This window comes from Chanodichthys erythropterus, chromosome 13 (genome assembly GCF_024489055.1).
Source record: "Chanodichthys erythropterus isolate Z2021 chromosome 13, ASM2448905v1, whole genome shotgun sequence".
Taxonomy (NCBI): Eukaryota; Metazoa; Chordata; class Actinopteri; order Cypriniformes; family Xenocyprididae; genus Chanodichthys; species Chanodichthys erythropterus.
This window is the reverse complement of record NC_090233.1, coordinates 32,911,353-32,929,111: the sequence shown is the minus strand read 5'-3', so window position 1 is coordinate 32,929,111 and position 17,759 is coordinate 32,911,353. Positions and strand designations below refer to the sequence as shown.

Sequence of the window (17,759 nt, the reverse complement as noted above, 5' to 3'; positions counted from 1 at the left end):
GTATGTCGTGTTTATATTTTCCACTGCAAATATTTAATTGTAGCCTACCTAGAAATTTGATCTAAGGGTGAACATAAACGCTGCTTTCAGTCTGTGCACTCGTTTTCATGGGCTACTTTTAGACACGTGGCCGGAGGACCGACGCCTTCACAATAATAGAATAAGCTCATTGGACAATTTACTAGCGTCAACGTAGTCCTACAGCAAATCAGTTTACGAGCGTCGCGTAACGTCGTGCATATTCATGAGCTAAGCGTTCTACGTGCTCATTCGTAAATTCTCTGGCGGGAGAAAGACAAGACAGTGCTTACTAGCTAACGTTTGACTTGTTATTTACGTTCAGCACAGTAATGTCTCGAATACTCAATTGTATTGTAGCAGTTTGTCCAGATATGGGAATAGGTAGAAATGGAAATCTACCATGGCATCCAATAAGACTAAGGTGAGCGACAAGGCACTCGTTTTTGTTGCTAACTCTCCAGCTAATGTTCTGGTATATTTGTACAATGATATTATATATAAAAAAGTTTTAGTTGTTTTCCAGGGCCCCGTGTCACGAGTTTTGTATTTTGCAACAGCTATAAGTTGTAACACGTTTGCAGTGATCTATATAAATCGATGTCATGACAATTTTTCAGAATGACTATGCACACATTAATATGAATGGTATAACAGAATGGTAGAAGAAAGAACATTATAGCTATATGAAATCGAACATTTTATGATTTTACAGGTCTTAAGTTAGAGCTTGACCTTTGTCCTGCAGAAAAAAACACCTGACATATTCCTGACCTTTAACACAAAACCAGCCTCAAAATATATCTCAACCTTTAGCTTTAATTCTTCTTTCTTACATTTTTAGTAATGAATTCAAGCACTTTCAGAAGATGACCATGACCCCTTCAGTTGAGGGTAATAATATGCTGTCATATTTGTCATGCCTCTTACATTGTCTTGTTTATTGTCATATTTTATTTGTTATTTCAGAAATTATAAACACTTTATTGTTTATTTTGCATTCACTCTGTGTGTTGTTTGACAGGTAAAAAGAATGTGGTCATCATGGGCAGAAAGACATGGTTCTCTATTCCTGCACAAAACAGACCCCTAAAGAACAGGATCAACATAGTTCTCAGCAGAGAGCTCAAGTAATCTAAATGTTTGCACTTTATCTCACCTTACTGTAGACCGCTATGCCACATATACATATTTGTTTTCCTATTTTCTATCACTCACCTCACAGGACAGCCCCAGAGGGAGCTCACTTCCTTGCTTCAGACTTGGATTCAGCTCTCCATCTGTTAGACAGCTCTGAGCTTGAAAAACAAGTGGACCAAGTTTGGATAATTGGTGGCAGCGCTCTGTACAAGGTTGGTAAAATGACACAATTTAGCATCTCTTTTGAGAAACAGAAAAATGTAAAAGTATAAACAAGCTAAATATGTATCAAATCCCTTATAACAGTCATTACTTATGTTTCCATTCACCTATTTTTATAAACATGTTGGGATATCACTTAAAAAAAACGTTGGATGGAAATGCCAAGATGCACGTAAATTCCAAAAAATTAAAACATTTGCTCTCAAGGCGGAAGAATCCCTTCCCTTGATGTACAGCACAAAACTCATGTGCCTTTGCCTCAGCAGTGGATGTAATTGAATAACTGGACTAACCAGCAGAGTCAAAGTTTGTCATCAGAATGATTTGGTTCAATTCAGTGGTGTAGTCTACATGATATGCCGTATACCCACTAGGAAATGTCAAGGATTTCTGTATACCCACATAAAGGTGCCCTAAAAATTGAATTTATCTTGGCATAGTTAAATAACAAGAGTTCAGTACATGGAAATGACATACAGTGAGTCTCAAACGGCATTGTTTCCTCCTTCTTATATAAATCTCATTTGTTTAAAAGACCTCTGAAGAACAGGCGAATCTCAACATAACACCGACTGTTACGTAACAGTCGGGATCATTAATATGTACGCCCCCAATATTTGCATATGCCAGCCCATGTTCCAGGCATTAGACAAGGGGAGCCAGTATTAACTTCTGGATCTGTGCACAGCTGAATCATCAGACTAGGTAAGCAAGCTAGGACAATAGCGATAAATGCAGATGGAGCAATAATATCTGACATGATCCATGATAACATTATATTTTTAGTGATGTTTGTAAACTGTCTTTCTAAATGTTTCATTAGCATGTTGCTAATGTACTGTTAAATGTGGTTAAAGTTACCATCGTTTCTTACTGTATTCACAACAAGCTATTTTCCATAGCTATTTTCATTTTAAAACACTTGCAGTCTGTATAATTCATAAACACATCTTCATTCTTTATAAATCTCTCCAACAGTGTAGCATTAGCCGTTAGCCACAGAGCATAACCTCAAACTCATTCAGAATCAAATGTAAACATCCAAATAAATACAATACTTGTGCGATCAGACATGCTGCATGATGAACACTTTGTAAAGATCCATTTTGAGGGTTATATTAGTTGTGTAAACTTTGTTTATGCACTGTTTAAGGCAAGCGCAAGCTCCGGGGGCGGGGAGCGCGAGCATTTAAAGGGGCCGCAGCATGAATCGGTGAATAGTTAATGATGCCCCAAAATAGGCAGTTAAAAAAATTAATTAAAAAAAATCTATGGGGTATTTTGAGCTGAAACTTCACAGACACATTCAGGGGACACCTTAGACTTATATTACATCTTGTAAGAAAAAGTTTGATTTAAAAAGAGTGAGGATACGTAACCATCCAATATACCACAATAAGATTTGTGGTTTGTTGCTTTTGACATGAAACAAAGTCTCATATTTCAAATTCTGCCCATTTTACTATGAAATAAAAAAAACATAAATACTGTTTTGGCGCTCTTTATTGTGTTGTGACCGCTGTATCGCCTCATCAGTTCAAGAGAAGCGGCAGCGTGAAGCGCACGTGAACTGATCCTCTTCTCTGCTTTAATGCAGTTACAGCGGGAAATAAACATGAATGAACTTTTCGAAGGTATGTTAAAAGATACAGAACAGCTTAATGAAATCCATATCATGTCTCTTGTATTCGCGTAATCAGTGTTTCAACCGCGGAAAGAAGTTAATAAAACAGCTTGTAAACAATGTCACATAATGTCATGAAAGAAAAATGAACTCTTGAGAGCAGCTTTTAGCTAAATATATGCACCATATTACATATTATAATTTTTAATGTTCTTCAGTAGCCTATATAATGCATGTTTGAATAAATCTGTCAAGTTGGCAACCACCATTTAAATGTTTTATATTTCAAAAAACGAATTGGAGTAGAAATAATTTTAAAGTTAGTAGCTAGGCCTTTTATAACTTTATAACAAAAATTTCCTTAAGTGTAATTTAAGTTTGTTTACAAATCAGTTCATTTTAACCTTCAATATTAATGTAGTACCAACTGATTCCCATATATATTTTACAGCATTAGTTAAGAGATTTTTTTTCTTAAGAAAATTTGCCATACTTATATACAGTATATCCAAAATAACTGATATTGAATCGAATTTCAAGTTAGTGAACTTTGATGACAGACTGGCAGAAAATGGTGCAAAACAGAAAACAAAGTCCAAACGGGGTGATATTGTGACATACTGATAAGCCTCATCTTTCCATTATTGTTACGCTCTAAAAAATGCACTTGGGTTAAATGTTTGCCCAACCTGCTGGGCAGTTTTATTCAACCCAACTACTGTTTAAAAATGACTGTGGCTGGCCAAAATGAACCCACAATATGTTGGAAATTAAAAATCAGACGCATATAATTAGAGGCAACAATAATAATCAAAAGATGAACATTTATTAATAAACGGTTTAATAAATGTTTTTTGTTAAATTATTATATTTAATATTAATAAATGTTATTTTCCAGCATACTTTGGGTTCAATTTAATCAAGCAATACAGCAATTTCTACACAATAGTTGAGTTCAATAAAACTACCCAGCAGGTTGGGCAAACATTTAACCCAATCGCTGGGTTTGTACATTTTCAACCCAACTTGGGTTGTTTTTAACCCAGCATTTTGTAATAATAGTTGCAAATTGCACTCTTAAATGTGTATTGAAACTTGCCAGCTGTAAAAACCTGTGCTCCAGGGACCATATTGATATAACATCAGCTATCTTAACTGGCTGAGTTAGATTGGGATTGACACTAAACAGTAGAAAATCAGTCCAGTTTCTTCAGCTGTAAATGTCACTGGATGTTAAAGTCTTTTGTTGCTTATAATAAATTGACATGTTGATAACACATACATAAGCAGTCTTTCAGAATGCTCTCAATTACATGTATCCTAGATCAGATGCATACTATATGCATTATTAGTGAGTGTGGTGGTGCTTATGGGGTCGGGTGAGTATGAGGCTGGGAGGGAAAAATCACAGTATACTCACTACAAAAATCACCACTGGTTCAATTTCCTCCCAGAAGCGTCTTGCTTGATCGCATTCACAAACACCAGGCATCTGGACGCAAGATTGTGTTTTGTCATTTATGATGTATGAAAAAAGATCCCCAGTTGCAGAACATTTCATTTTTATTACAGATTATTATGCACCAATTTCCCAGGAAGTGATGATTTTGTTCTTTTGAACACAGGATGGAAACACTGTTTTGTTCGTAAATGTTTTATGCTACCTTCCAATTTTGCTCTTTCACCCAAAAATTATCCCATAATTTACTCACCCTCAAGCCATCCTCGGTGTATATTACTTTTTTCTTTCAGTCAAACACATTCAGAGTTATATTAAAAAATATCCTGGCACTTACAAGCTTTATAATGGAAGTGAATAGTAACTGCAATTTTGAAGCCCAAAAAAGCACATCCATCATAAAAGTAATCCATACGGCTCCAGGGAGTTAATAAAGGCCTTCTGAAGCAAAGTGGTGCTTTTTGTTTTTTTGTTTTTTTTAGAAAAATATTTTATTTTATTTAATATATTTTTATGAATTTATAAACTAGAATCACTTGCTTCTGTAAGCGAGTCGATTTCCAGTGAAAGAGGGAAACTTTGAACTGATCCATGATGTATTGACAAACGCGGAAATGCAGAGGATAGAGCAAAACAAAACACCGGTCATGAATTAGAAGTCTAAGATAATAATTTTTAAAGAGAAATGTCAGAGGAGCTTGAGTTTGTTGCCCAGTCCTATTTGTTTGAACCGCGAGAGGCGTCAGCTCTCACCTAAGCTTGTGCTACTCCTACATACGTTGGAACTTGACTCTCTTGTGAACGTGTAGCCGGACGTTACTGGAAGCTAGTGATTATAGTCCATAAAGTTATAAATATGGATATTTTTCTTACAAAAATGCATTGCTTTGCTTCAGAAGGCATTTATTAACCCCCGGGAGCCGTATGGATTACTTTTATGTTGGATGGATATGCTTTTTTTGGGCTTCAAAATCGCTCTTTTCACTCCCATTATAAAGCTTGAAAGAGCCAGAATATTTTTTTAATATACAGTAACACCGATTATGTTTGACTGAAAGCAGAAAGTCATATACAATATAGAATGGCATAGAATGGCCATTCTATATTGTAAATTATGGGATAATTTTCATTTTCGGATTAACTAACCCTTTAAGTTAAATTCGCAACTTTGGATGGAAACATATCTACTAACTACTAACTACTGATTCCATGTGTTTGTATGAACATTGATTTCTTTCTTTCAAAGTACATTAAAATATTTTTTTAATCAAGGTTTTAAAATTTAGGTCTGCCTTCACTTTTCCTATCATGCAACCAATTTCCTCTCATTTCATGAAATTTATTTGTATTTGTTTTGTAAAGTAATATGATATTTCCTAATTTGAGGGTTAAATTGTTTCACCGGTTATACAGTATGCCTGCAACAATATGCATTATACACCCACTTATATATCAGTTGTATCTCAGGTATAGCTCAGTTTAGTCCAGATCTCTGTATAATCAGTTGTTATGGAAACTGCCTCAAGGCAAAATGTACAAAAGACTTCCTCCTTTCATACTCCTTCCTCCCTGTTCTGTTAATATCTTGTTCAGTGTAATCATCATGCACTGTTTGTGAATGTTGTGCTGTGTTTTTTAGGAGGTGATGGAACGCTCTGGTCCCAGGCGTCTTTTTGTAACACGGGTACTCAAGCAGTTTGACTGTGACACATTTATACCCGATATTAACATGGACAAGTACAAGCTCCGGCCTGAGTGAGTGCTTATACATTTGTTTGAATGCTTACACTGAGGTTTATAATACATGGAGGGAGGTTAGCACTGCAGTTCATCACAATGACAGTTGCTCAGCTCAAACGTTTTTGGAGCCTATCACCTAAGCCGTAAATGCCATGTGACTAATTGCTCTAGAGCTGCTTTGAAGTGTTTCATTAGCAACTATTCTGTTGGTGTATATATCCTGTGACGTCAAAGACGGCAGGCAGGGAAAAATATACAGAACACTACCATTCAGTAAGGGGTCAGTAAGTTGTCTTTTGTTTTTGTTTTTTAAATCAATGGACCTGAATACTTTTTTTTAGCAAGGATGCATTAATTTGATGAATGTAAACATGACAGTTAAGACATTTATATAATTAATTATATTTGAAATTAATGCTATTCTTTGCTTTTGAAAGCTTTTAAGAGCCATACAGGTAAAAAAAAAAAATCTGGTACTGGTAAAACACCTAATATAATATGATGAAATATTTACAACACAATGTCATTTGTAGGGGTGATATTAAAATTTAATTTAAAGTCTGCGTGAACCGGAAGTTGCAAACGACTTTTCTCCAGTGTTGTGACGTATTTCCAAGTGAAACGAAATATTGAATAGAGGGCAGAGTTTTACTTTAGCGCTCCTCCTCTCCATCTCTCGCTCATAGCAGACTAACGGTTGCAGGGGAGTGGTTTACGCGTTTTCAACACAAGCCGTCAAACTGACGTTATCAGAGAAGGAACGCCTGAAAAGTAACTTTTCAGATTTTGATTTAAAGATTACCGCGACCAACAATTTTTTTCTGTGTTTTAACTTGCACGGATTAATTGTTCACCACAAGACTAGTAATATGCACTAACAAAGTAAATAGGCCATTTGCTAAGGCTAAACCTGCACTGTTTAAAACACTTTCATTTAAAGTACAACCTTTTTATACATATGTTTAGGAGTATTTGTCTAGTTGTATCCTTGAATAAAGTTAATGGATTTATTGGCGCTGGAACAGACAAATGCTGTATTGTGTATCCAGAGAGAATAGTGAGGAGAGCTGCAACAATGAGGAGAAAAATCTCTCTTGTTATGTAAAAAATGGCATCTAGCATCAAAGGTGGACTGCACCAAATGTCACATCTCTCAGGCACACAGTAAGCATTTAAAGAGAAGTTAAATGCACACAGGTTGTTGACATAGGTTCATCACTGTCACTTTATCTGACAAAGAGCAAAATGGATTTTGTTATTTGTGTTCTCATTCGTTTGATTATTTTCATCAGTTAATTGGAAGTTAACAAGAATCTGTACCATCCGAGTGGATCAAAGTTGAGTTAGAATCTGTCTGTGAAAGGCTATATTGTGCATGTTAAGTAATTGTGTTGTGTCTGTATTATGTTGTGTATGAAAGGTTTTCTTTCCTTATGTTCTTAATAGCAGTGCATGACAGTGGATGAATTAGTCCTGACACAACAAGTTGGTAATGTCATATTCTGTCCTTCTGTTTCTCTTGTGTCCTTCTGATCAGATTCCCGGGTGTACCCACTGGCTTACAGGATGAGAATGGTGTTCAATATGTGTTTGAAGTGTATGATAGTGCCGACCACTAAGAAGAACTTTTAAGTAGACGTGGCCTGGTGGGTAGTGCGAGGGCTCTGACATGTTGCAGTTTTCATGGGAGACCTTATTTTAAATTAGGTCTGTGTAATTTCCTGACCCCATCACCCCTTCTTCTCTCTATCACTTGATATCTCTTGTCCACTTTCTTTATTAATAAAAATATCAAAAATTCTAGGACAATTAAAAGATATTGTGTTTTTGATGTTTTTCTTTCAAATTCCTATGTGTGGGCTTTTGCAGCTTTACATATACAAAGATGGAAAATCATGGGAAGAAAGAGGGTGGGTAAAATCAGCCAGATTCAATCTCCCATGAGCACAAGAATAGCTCAATTATTTTTCATGGAGGCTAATGGCTAGGTCTCTGCTCTTGTGGTCTTTTCCCAGTGATTTATATGGGGTTGGACAATGAAACTGAAACACCTGGTTTTAGACCACAATAATTTATTGGTATGGTGTAAGGCCTCCTTTTTGCGGCCAATACAGCATCAATTAATCTTGGGAATGACAGATTCAAGTCCTGCACAGCGACCAGAAGGATTTTAAGCCATTCCAGAATGTGGCCAGGTCACTATCTGATGCTGGTGGAGGAAAACTTTTTTTGACTTGCTCCTCCAAAATACCCTAAAGTGGTTCAAAAATTTTTAGATCTGGTGACGGAGATTTTAAACTTCACTTTCATGTTCATCTTAGTGCATTATCATGCTGATACACAGCACACTCTTCAGGGTACAATGTTTGAACCCTTAAGTGCACATGGTCCAGAATGGTTTGGTAGTCCTTGTAACTGTGCCCATTGTGGCACCGTAGGGAATGCCATGTTATATTGGGCACGTAACCGTCTGGGTGTCATGGACTCATGAGTGAAGGTGGACTCATCAGGGAACAATACATGTTTCACATTGTCCACAGCCCAAGATTTGTTCTGTTGGCACCATTAAAACTGACATTTGGCATTGGCACAAATGACCAAATATTTGGCTATAGCAGCTCTACCATGAATATTGACTCTGTGGAGCTCCTGAGGAACAGTTTTGGTGGACGCAGGAGAGTCGAGGTGTGCATTTAAGTCTGCAATGTTTTTTTTTTTTTTTTTTTTTTTTTTTTGGATACAAGACAGCTTCCTCTTCTGTTGGACGTGGTTTATCTATCATTGTGGAATGCTGACATTACCCTGGATAACGTGGCTCTCGATACAACACAAATACTTGCTGTCCTTGTCACAGATGAGCCAGTGAGACATGCACCAACAATTTGTCCTCTTTTGAACTTTGATATGTCTCATTATGTTGTGTATTGCAGTATTTTATGTAAAGCTGCGCTATTGCTCTAATTCATTGTTCATACTCTGCTCTGACTGATGGAATGTAAAATCAGTGGTAACTGGCCTACGAGGCCATGCAAATATAGGTGCGAAACCTGCAACACTATATTGGCCAATCTCTGTTTTCCACAGTCACGATAAGTATTCTTTTATCTGTATCAGATTTTGTTCTTGGGTTATCATTTCTGATATTCAGTAAACAATATACCTAAATTTAACAGTAATAAATTGTCCTTTCCACACCTGCTATCCACTTAATTATTCTTCATCTTGCCAACTGCAAAAGACAACCTGCTCATCTCCATATCCAATAGCAACTGAAGTGTCTGCTGTTAAACCAGTCTGAAGATCTGACCGCTCTCATGAATATGCATGTTGTGTTTCATCCTCAGACTGGATGATTGACAAAGGTTATCATATAGTTCAGAGATGGGTCACAATACTAATGCTTCCAGTCTCACCCACACAAACTCCTTCATGACCCCTATTTTAAAAAGTCAAATGCTGCAATCAGGCACAGCCTGAAGTTGATTGTTTTTTATATGTCAGCCTAATGTACTACAAGTGTTTACAGCCTGACTGAAACAAACCTGGCTGGAATTCCAATTACCCAACACATGCACCTGAAGTAGCACTTGGATTTATTTTCAGGGTACAAACCGTATCTAGAGACTTGAGAAGGGTTTGCACTTCATTATCTTATGCAAGTGAGTTGCCATTTCAGATTAAAAGGTAAAGGAGAGCAGTGGAGGGCTGTTTAAGACTTGCCATTTTTCTGTGTATTTCTTTAATTTGTTGTGTCTAGTTTTTGCTATCAAATGAATACCCCCATTATTAATCCATGAGGAGTCTTATTATTGTCTTTTTAAGTGCCATCATTGCAGTTTTATAAATAGTGACTGCATCACTCAAACGGATCAATATACTCCCTACACATCCCTCAGGAGCTAAACTGCTGCCTCAAAGGCGAGACAGTTGTGTCATAATGATGTAACTGCACAATAGGTGCCATCATCGTGTGATTTTGTTGACATCAGAGTTAGGAACAAATGAGGATCTGCGCACAACCTCTGCATATGAGTTCAATAATTCTCCTTCGCAATGTGAGAATAATGGAGCGATCGCTTACTGACGCTGGATGTTCAGGGACTGGCGTCACCCTGCTCTATTAAGCTTGACTGTCCTCCTGATACACAGGGACTTGGTCTGTGGTGAGCTTGAGAGCTTGAGCACAGGCACTTGCTTTCTTTCTCTCCTCTATATTTGCCACTCTTTCATTCACCTTCAGTGAGTGCACATCTCCACATGTTCATCTCCCACTTCAAGCTCCAGCTTTAGTCTCACTCCTGGATTACTTGTTTATTTACAAAGATGAGATGCCACAGGAACAAGCTATTGGAAATCTAGGGCAGTGACTGGTTTATAAGAGGTAAGGTTCTAAATTCATCTCCTTTAAAAATATAAATACTTTTTTTCATAAAATACTTTACATTTTTATGTGTTAAATTAATTTTTATTTCTTGCAGACTTTATTATTTTTTTTTTTTTTAGATTTGTCAAGTTGTTGTTTTATGACAGTCTGTGCAAGACCCGATGATGTGAGTGGGTAGAGCTTTTTTATTAGTGTTGACCTTGGGTCTATTCTATAAAAATAAGAGGAAAAATAGTTAACACCAAATAGCATCTTCAGATGATAACTCAGATGATTTTATGAAATGTTTTTAGTTTTCAAGTGAAGTTCATTTATGTTTAAAACAACATTCCCTTTTTTTTTATATATAAAATTATTAAGTATAAAAAATTAATATTTATGTACATTTATATAAGTTATCTGAAGTTCACGCATTAAGCATGATTGGGTAAATATATTTTAAACAATCTATTATATTGCAATAGATAAATATAAATGGATCAGCTTTAAATACTTAATGCAAATAATTCTTTGCCAAATTAACTAAAAAACTAAACAAAATGCAAAGTAAAAAAAATAGTTTGCTGCTTTCACTGTTTAGCATATAAATGTATTGTATGGACATGGAAATGTTTCTTTATATTAGATGGGGAAGCTCATAAATTATTCTCCTGATCCTGGCAAACCTCGAAAGCGCAGCGATGAAGCTTTCATTACCCTCATTAATCAAGACACACAAAAAACTAATCTTATTCATTTATGTCACAAAGAGTGCGTTTTCATTTTTCCTGCAGGTGTTTTGAGAGGGACAAATTCAGCCCACCATTTGCGAGGAGAATTAAGTATTGCGTGATCTGGCATGAATCACAGATGCATACAGGTGCGTGGAGTGGTCTGTTTGGTGCTCCACTTCAGCGCTGCTGCTGCAACAATCGCCACCCTCATCTGTTTTGGGCCTCATTTGCTCCATGCTTTTTAGCACGAGGCAGCGACAGAGGGAGAGAGGCCTGTCATTAAAAATTCTCTCTGTTCCCAAGGGCGATTGAAGACTAGGGGAATGGCACACAAAGCTGTGGTTTTAAATGCCAGCCCAGGGAGTTCTAGGAATTAGCAGCTTGAACCGAGATGTCCTGCAGGCATCAGGCAGTGTGCTTGTACCAGACCAATCAGGACTTTAGTACAACTTGATTTCAAAAAACTGTCAGGGCAAAGTGGCTTATTACCATAAAAAACATGACACGTGTAGAATAAAAAAAAAAATAAAAAAAAAGAGACTTGTTCAGGAAAGGCAAACATAATTAAGGCTAATATCAAAGTTAGGTATATAAAGGTGTTATAATCCATGTGTGTTTAATTTAAGAAAACGTTTCACCATGGTGCTGACGCACTCTCTAATCTAGCATTGTCACATGCAGCCTTCACTACTAAGAAAAGCTACCATGAAAGCGTCAGCCCAGGTTGTCATCCTGTTTTTGTTGGAGGACACAAAAAGATTCATTTCCTTACTCCTTTTACCTAAACTCATGTGAATTCACAATTATGAACCTGACTGAGGCAGTCTTGCACTTGCCGTTTGTTAAATAAAGAGTGCACAGCAACTGCACTCTGAGTTGAGAGAACAAGGCCACATGCACAATAGACTGTATAAAGGAATGTCTTCGTTCTATGAGGCAAATACAGATTGCCTCAAGCTATTGAATTTCAGCCTACTGACAAAAACACTGCGTTTGCTCTTATAAGAACAGACTGTCTGGTGCAGGATAACATGCTGAAGAGACATCACTTTACACACGCTAATTTGAAAGTACACGAAAGTACTTTAGAAATTAAGCTTAATTAACAGCATAATTTCAACCCATCTCTGTCCTTTTAAAAAAGCAGAAATCAAGATTACAGCAGTGTACTTACAATGGAAGTAAATGGGTTGGTTTTCAGAAGATTTGAAAGCAGAAAATATAATTTTAGCAACACTTACATTGATCCTTCTGTTAAAACCTATTATAATTTGTGTTGTTTGAATTGTAAAGCTGTTCTCATCATTTTTATGGACAATTTAGTGTTTTAAGTGTTATTTTGTCATGCAAATGAAAAAAAAAATGAATATAGTTCTGTCATGGCTGAGTAAAAGTTTACAAATTGGCCCCATTCATATTCTTAACATTTCAGATTTTTGCTTTGTAAAGAAAAGAAGGCACAGGTTGGAATTAATTTTTGTGTTTATCAACATGATGCCAAAACTGCTGTCGAATGTAAGAGAAAATATATTCTGCAAAATTAAAAGAATATAAAAGAAAGAGTAATTAATATTATGTAATGGGGATGAGATAACTAATTCAGTTTTCTTCTTGTCAAGTACCACCTAGACATGCCACCTACATCATCATAATAAACATCTTCATATTAGTGTCTACCCTGTGAATGGCGAGAGACACTAGATTAGAGCAGGAAACCTCTCTAGCATATTCTTCTTAGGCGAAGAGGGAGACAATATTTCAATGTCAAAGAGACATCAGGTTTGCTTTGAATCGAATGAATTGGACAAAAAGCAGACACTTAAGTGAAAACCTTGAAATTCTCTGGTTCTGATAAAGTATGCTCTCCTTCTCTTCCCTGACAGAAGCCAATAAAGAAATCAGCTCCTATGATCCACTGAGCCAACGCGACATTAGCCTCTCAACAGTCACACCACATAATCATGGAGGACTCAACGGAGGTGCGGACGGGTGGAAACTCTTTGCTGAAAGCCGTATATCTGTGCCGCCTGAGGTTGACGCGCCTGCTGCTGGAAGGAGGGGCTTACATTAATGAGAGCAATGAGAGGGGAGAAACTCCACTGATGGTGGCCTGCAAAAGTCATCATGTTGATGCTCAGAGTGTGCCAAAACCCAAGATCATCAGGTGGGTCTCCTGTAAGTTGATTAAACTAACTGATTGTGCAATGAAATTGCATACTCTTGTATGATGAGCATATTTTTTAATTTCTGAAATGAATTTCATTTTGGTTTTTGTGAGGGTGCAAAAAAGTCAGGGTTAGACAACTGTTCTAAAATATCATGATAAAAAATCTAATAAAAACAGAAAAAAGTAGTTTTTAGTAGCTTAAGTAGTTTGGCATGTTTTTTTTTTTTTTGAAAAAATATTTCAACAAACTGCTTCTCTGCAGTCCCTCATTGTTGTGTCAAGGTCTATAAGTCTCTTAAACTATTAGAATATTGGACCATCATATAATACAAGGACATAGAAAGACTCCAAAAATTATATTTAAAAAAAAAGAAAAGAAAAAGAAAGTTTTACCTTTTAAAGATACACCACCTTTCAAAAGTTTAGGGTCAGTAAGACTTTTTTATATAATACTTTTATTCAGCAAAGACACATTAATGCTGTTCTTTACAATTTTTTCTCTATTCATTAAAGAATCCTGAAAAAAAATGCATAATGGTTTCCAAAAAATAAAATAAGATAAATAAATAAATATTAAAGGTGCCCTAGATTCAAAAATTTAATTTACCTCGGCATAGTCAAATAACAAGAGTTCAGTACATGGAAATGACATACATTGAGTTTCAAACTCCATTGTTTCCTCCTCCTTATATAAATCTCATTTGTTTAAAAGACCTCAGAAGAACAGGCGAATCTCAACATAACACCGACTGTTACGTAACAGTCGGGATCATTAATATGTACGCCCCCAATATTTGCATATGCCAGCCCATGTTCCCAACATTATGAAAGGCATTTGACAAGGGCAGAATGTCTGGATCTGTGCACAGCTGAATCATCAGACTAGGTAAGCAAGCAAGGACAACAGCGAAAAATGGCAGATGGAGCAATAATAACTGACATGATCCATGATAACATGATATTTTTAGTGATATTTGTAAATTGTCTTTATAATGTTTTGTTACCATGTTGCTAATGTACTCTTAAATGTGGTTAAAGTTACCATCGTTTCTTACTGTATTCACGGAGACAAGAGCCGTCACTATTTTCATTTTTAAACACTTGCAGTCTGTATAATTCATAAACACAACTTCATTCTTTATAAATCTCTCCAACAGTGTAGCATTAGCCGTTAGCCACGGAGCATAGCCTCAAACTCATTCAGAATCAATGTAAACATCAAAATAAACACTGTACTTACGCGATTAGACATGCTGAATGACGAACACTTTGTAAAGATCCATTTTGAGAGGTTATATTAGCTGTGTGAACTTTTTTTCAGTTTTTTAAGGCAAGCGCGAGCTCTTGGGGCGTGGAGCACCAGATTTAAAGGGCCATACACCCTAAATCGGCTCATTTCTAATGATGCCCCAAAATAGGCAGTTAAAAAATGAATTAAAAAAATCTATGGGGTATTTTGAGCTGAAACTTCACAGACACATTCAGGGGACACCTTAGACTTATATTACATCTTTTAAAAAAAAGTTCTAGGGCACCTTTAAGTATCACAACTGTCTTCAACATTGTTTCTTGAGATGTAAATCAGCATTAGAATTATTTCTGAAGGATCATGTGACACTGAAGTCTGGAGTTATGCCCATCACATAAATTACATACAATTACAAGATATTAAAATAGAAAACAGTTATTCTGAATTGTAATACAATTTCACAATATTAGTGTATTTTTGAACAAATAAATCTAGCTTTAGTGAGCATTAGACTTCTTTCAAAAACATCTTACTGACCCTAAACTATTGAACAGTAGTGTTACAACAATCATATGTATTCAAAAATATCTTATTTACTTTATGGTACTACCACATGAGTCACTGAATCCATTGTTGGAAAAGGCATAAAAGTTTTTAAAGATCACTTGAAGCCAACAGGAATACCAATAGTATCTTGGTACATGTGTTTACAAGTTGTTTTTATTTATTTTTTTATTGTGAACACTCTGATATGCAATTGATCCCTTTCTCTATGAGCTCACTCTAATTTAAAAAATCTCCTCAACAGGTATCTTCTTGAAAATGGTGCAGACCCCAACATTCAGGATAAGTCTGGTAAGACAGCCCTAATGCATGCCTGCATAGAGCGGACGGGCGACGAGGTGCTGTCACTTCTTCTCTCCAGTGGAGCTGACCCTAGTTTAGAGGACCACACTGGTTCCTCTGCTCTGGTCTACGCAGTTAATGCTGGAGACAAGGATGCACTGAGAGTACTACTGGATGCCTGCAAGGCCAAGGGCAAAGAAGTCATTATCATTACAACCGACAAACTACCCTCTGGAAGACAAATGACCAAACAGTATTTGAACGTACCGCCACCTCCAAATCTTGAGGACCGATTGCACTGTGCCCCTGCGTCATGCATGTTCCCCTCTGAATTTAAACTTTCTACCCCGCAAATCTCCCCACCCACCAATAACCAATCTGAGACCCTGGGATCCACTCCAACAATTCCCACATCTAAGCCAGAGTCACTAATTCAAGATTCAAGCCCTCTGCGAGCAGCTAGTGTGGTGAAGCTGCTGCATCTACAGAGGCTTCACTCAGAGCCCTGGCTGAAGATCCCCCCTTCTCTGCTCCTACAGCAAAGCAAGTCCTCATCCTTGACTGAGGAGCTTCTCGATATCACCCCCGAAGAGGAGCTCTCATTTGGGTACAATGGTTGCCAACCTCCATTGAGAGCGACGGTAGCTCGTCACCAAAGCATTGATGCCAAAGACTCTTTTGGTCTGCTTAGAGCCTTTGAAACAACATCTGATGGAGAAAGAGAATTAACAAAAGAACAGAAATGGCTCAGTAGAAAAATGTCCTATGATGGTGAGTTGCTACCACACTCCTCCTCACATCAGAACCTCAAGCAGGCATCCATCTCAGACATGGCTCCTATGGACCGGGATCCAGTCTGTCTTCCCAACTTGGCCGTTTCAAGCCTGCGCAATGTGTTTCGTCGCCGCAACATTGGAATGGACCACTACAGCTCTGACTCTCAGTTGCCTCAATTTGGGAGCCAACCCTCGGAAGACCTCGGGAAGACTGGAGGAGGAGGAGGAAGTGGAGGGACGGAGAAACGCAAGCTTGTCACCAGCCGCTCCTCCACTCTCTCTGGATCCAGAGAGTCTCTAGAGAGTCTCGTTCAGAGGAGGAGCCCTGCGATGCTGGAGCGGAGGGGATCCGGAGCCCTACTCCTAGACCATATCTCACAAACCCGCCCTGGTTATCTGCCACCTCTTAATCCACATGCGCCCATTCCAGATATCAAAGTCAATACCAGTGGAACAGGTATAAGCAAGCCTGTGGCAGGAACTACACCCATTGTGGCAGGAACTACACCCATTGTTCCTGGATCGAGGCATTTTGTCCCCTGTGCCCCGAGCCATCCCAGAGATCTCAAGAACAAGAAGAGTCTGTTAAGACGACACTCCATGCAAACTGAGCAGATCAAGCAGCTGGTCAATTTTGAGGAAATCTTTGGTCAGTAAACATCAAAGTTGTGGTAAATATAGAAATGTAATTTGTCAAAGTCTGAATTCTGAACAGAATTATAAATATGAATCATAATAAACATAAACCAAAAATGCACTTTCCAGACTGGACAGTGGTAATATGTTTATGTGACCATTGTAAACTTTACTGCACTTTACTGCTGTTCTTTGTGCTCTCACTCATTAGTGCACTGAATCAGAATACTGAAACGCTGCTGCTGTTTAATGTACTGCTGTCTCTTTAAACCTGATTTCTGTCTGCAATGTCTCAATGTCTTTGTATTTACAACAGATAATATATTGTGACTTGTATTTATCATTAATAAATGCAGAATAAAACAATACTTTGTTTCTTGCATATCTTTATATAATGCAAAAAGTAAATTCACTTATATTAGAATATAAGTTTATACAATTATATAAACTCTCACTTTCTTGTATATCTCATTATATACTACTGCAAAGTAAAAATCTTTCACATTATTACTGAAAATAATATTTTAAATAAATGAATTAAATCATTTAAAAAAATGCTGAAATGTATCACAATTTCAGAAAATATTAAGCTGCAAAAAAATATTTTACTTGAGCAGCCTATTAGAATAATTTCTGAAGGATCATGTAACACTGAAAACTGGAGTAATGATGCTGAAAATTCAGCTTTGACATCACAGGAATAAATTACATATAAAAACATTAGAAAACAGTTATTTTACACTGTAATATTATTTCACAGTATTTCTCTTTCTGGGTCATTCTAC

General features: G+C 36.9%; 2 protein-coding genes across 2 annotated transcripts; both read left to right on the top strand.

Annotated features, from left to right (window-relative positions):
• The first annotated feature begins 292 nt into the window (after positions 1 to 292).
• Positions 293 to 8,000, top strand: dhfr (dihydrofolate reductase). Its single transcript, XM_067407898.1, has 6 exons — positions 293 to 442; positions 863 to 912; positions 1,043 to 1,148; positions 1,244 to 1,370; positions 6,103 to 6,218; positions 7,741 to 8,000. The coding sequence occupies exons 1-6, from the start codon at positions 351 to 353 to the stop codon at positions 7,820 to 7,822; spliced, it is 573 nt and encodes a 190-aa protein (XP_067263999.1). The 5' UTR covers positions 293 to 350; the 3' UTR covers positions 7,823 to 8,000.
• Positions 8,001 to 13,261: 5,261 nt separating this feature from the next.
• On the top strand, positions 13,262 to 16,995 carry ankrd34bb (ankyrin repeat domain 34Bb). The gene is made up of 2 exons (XM_067408032.1): positions 13,262 to 13,464; positions 15,525 to 16,995. Exons 1-2 carry the CDS (start codon positions 13,262 to 13,264, stop codon positions 16,993 to 16,995), a joined length of 1,674 nt encoding a protein of 557 aa, XP_067264133.1.
• Positions 16,996 to 17,759: the final 764 nt, after the last annotated feature.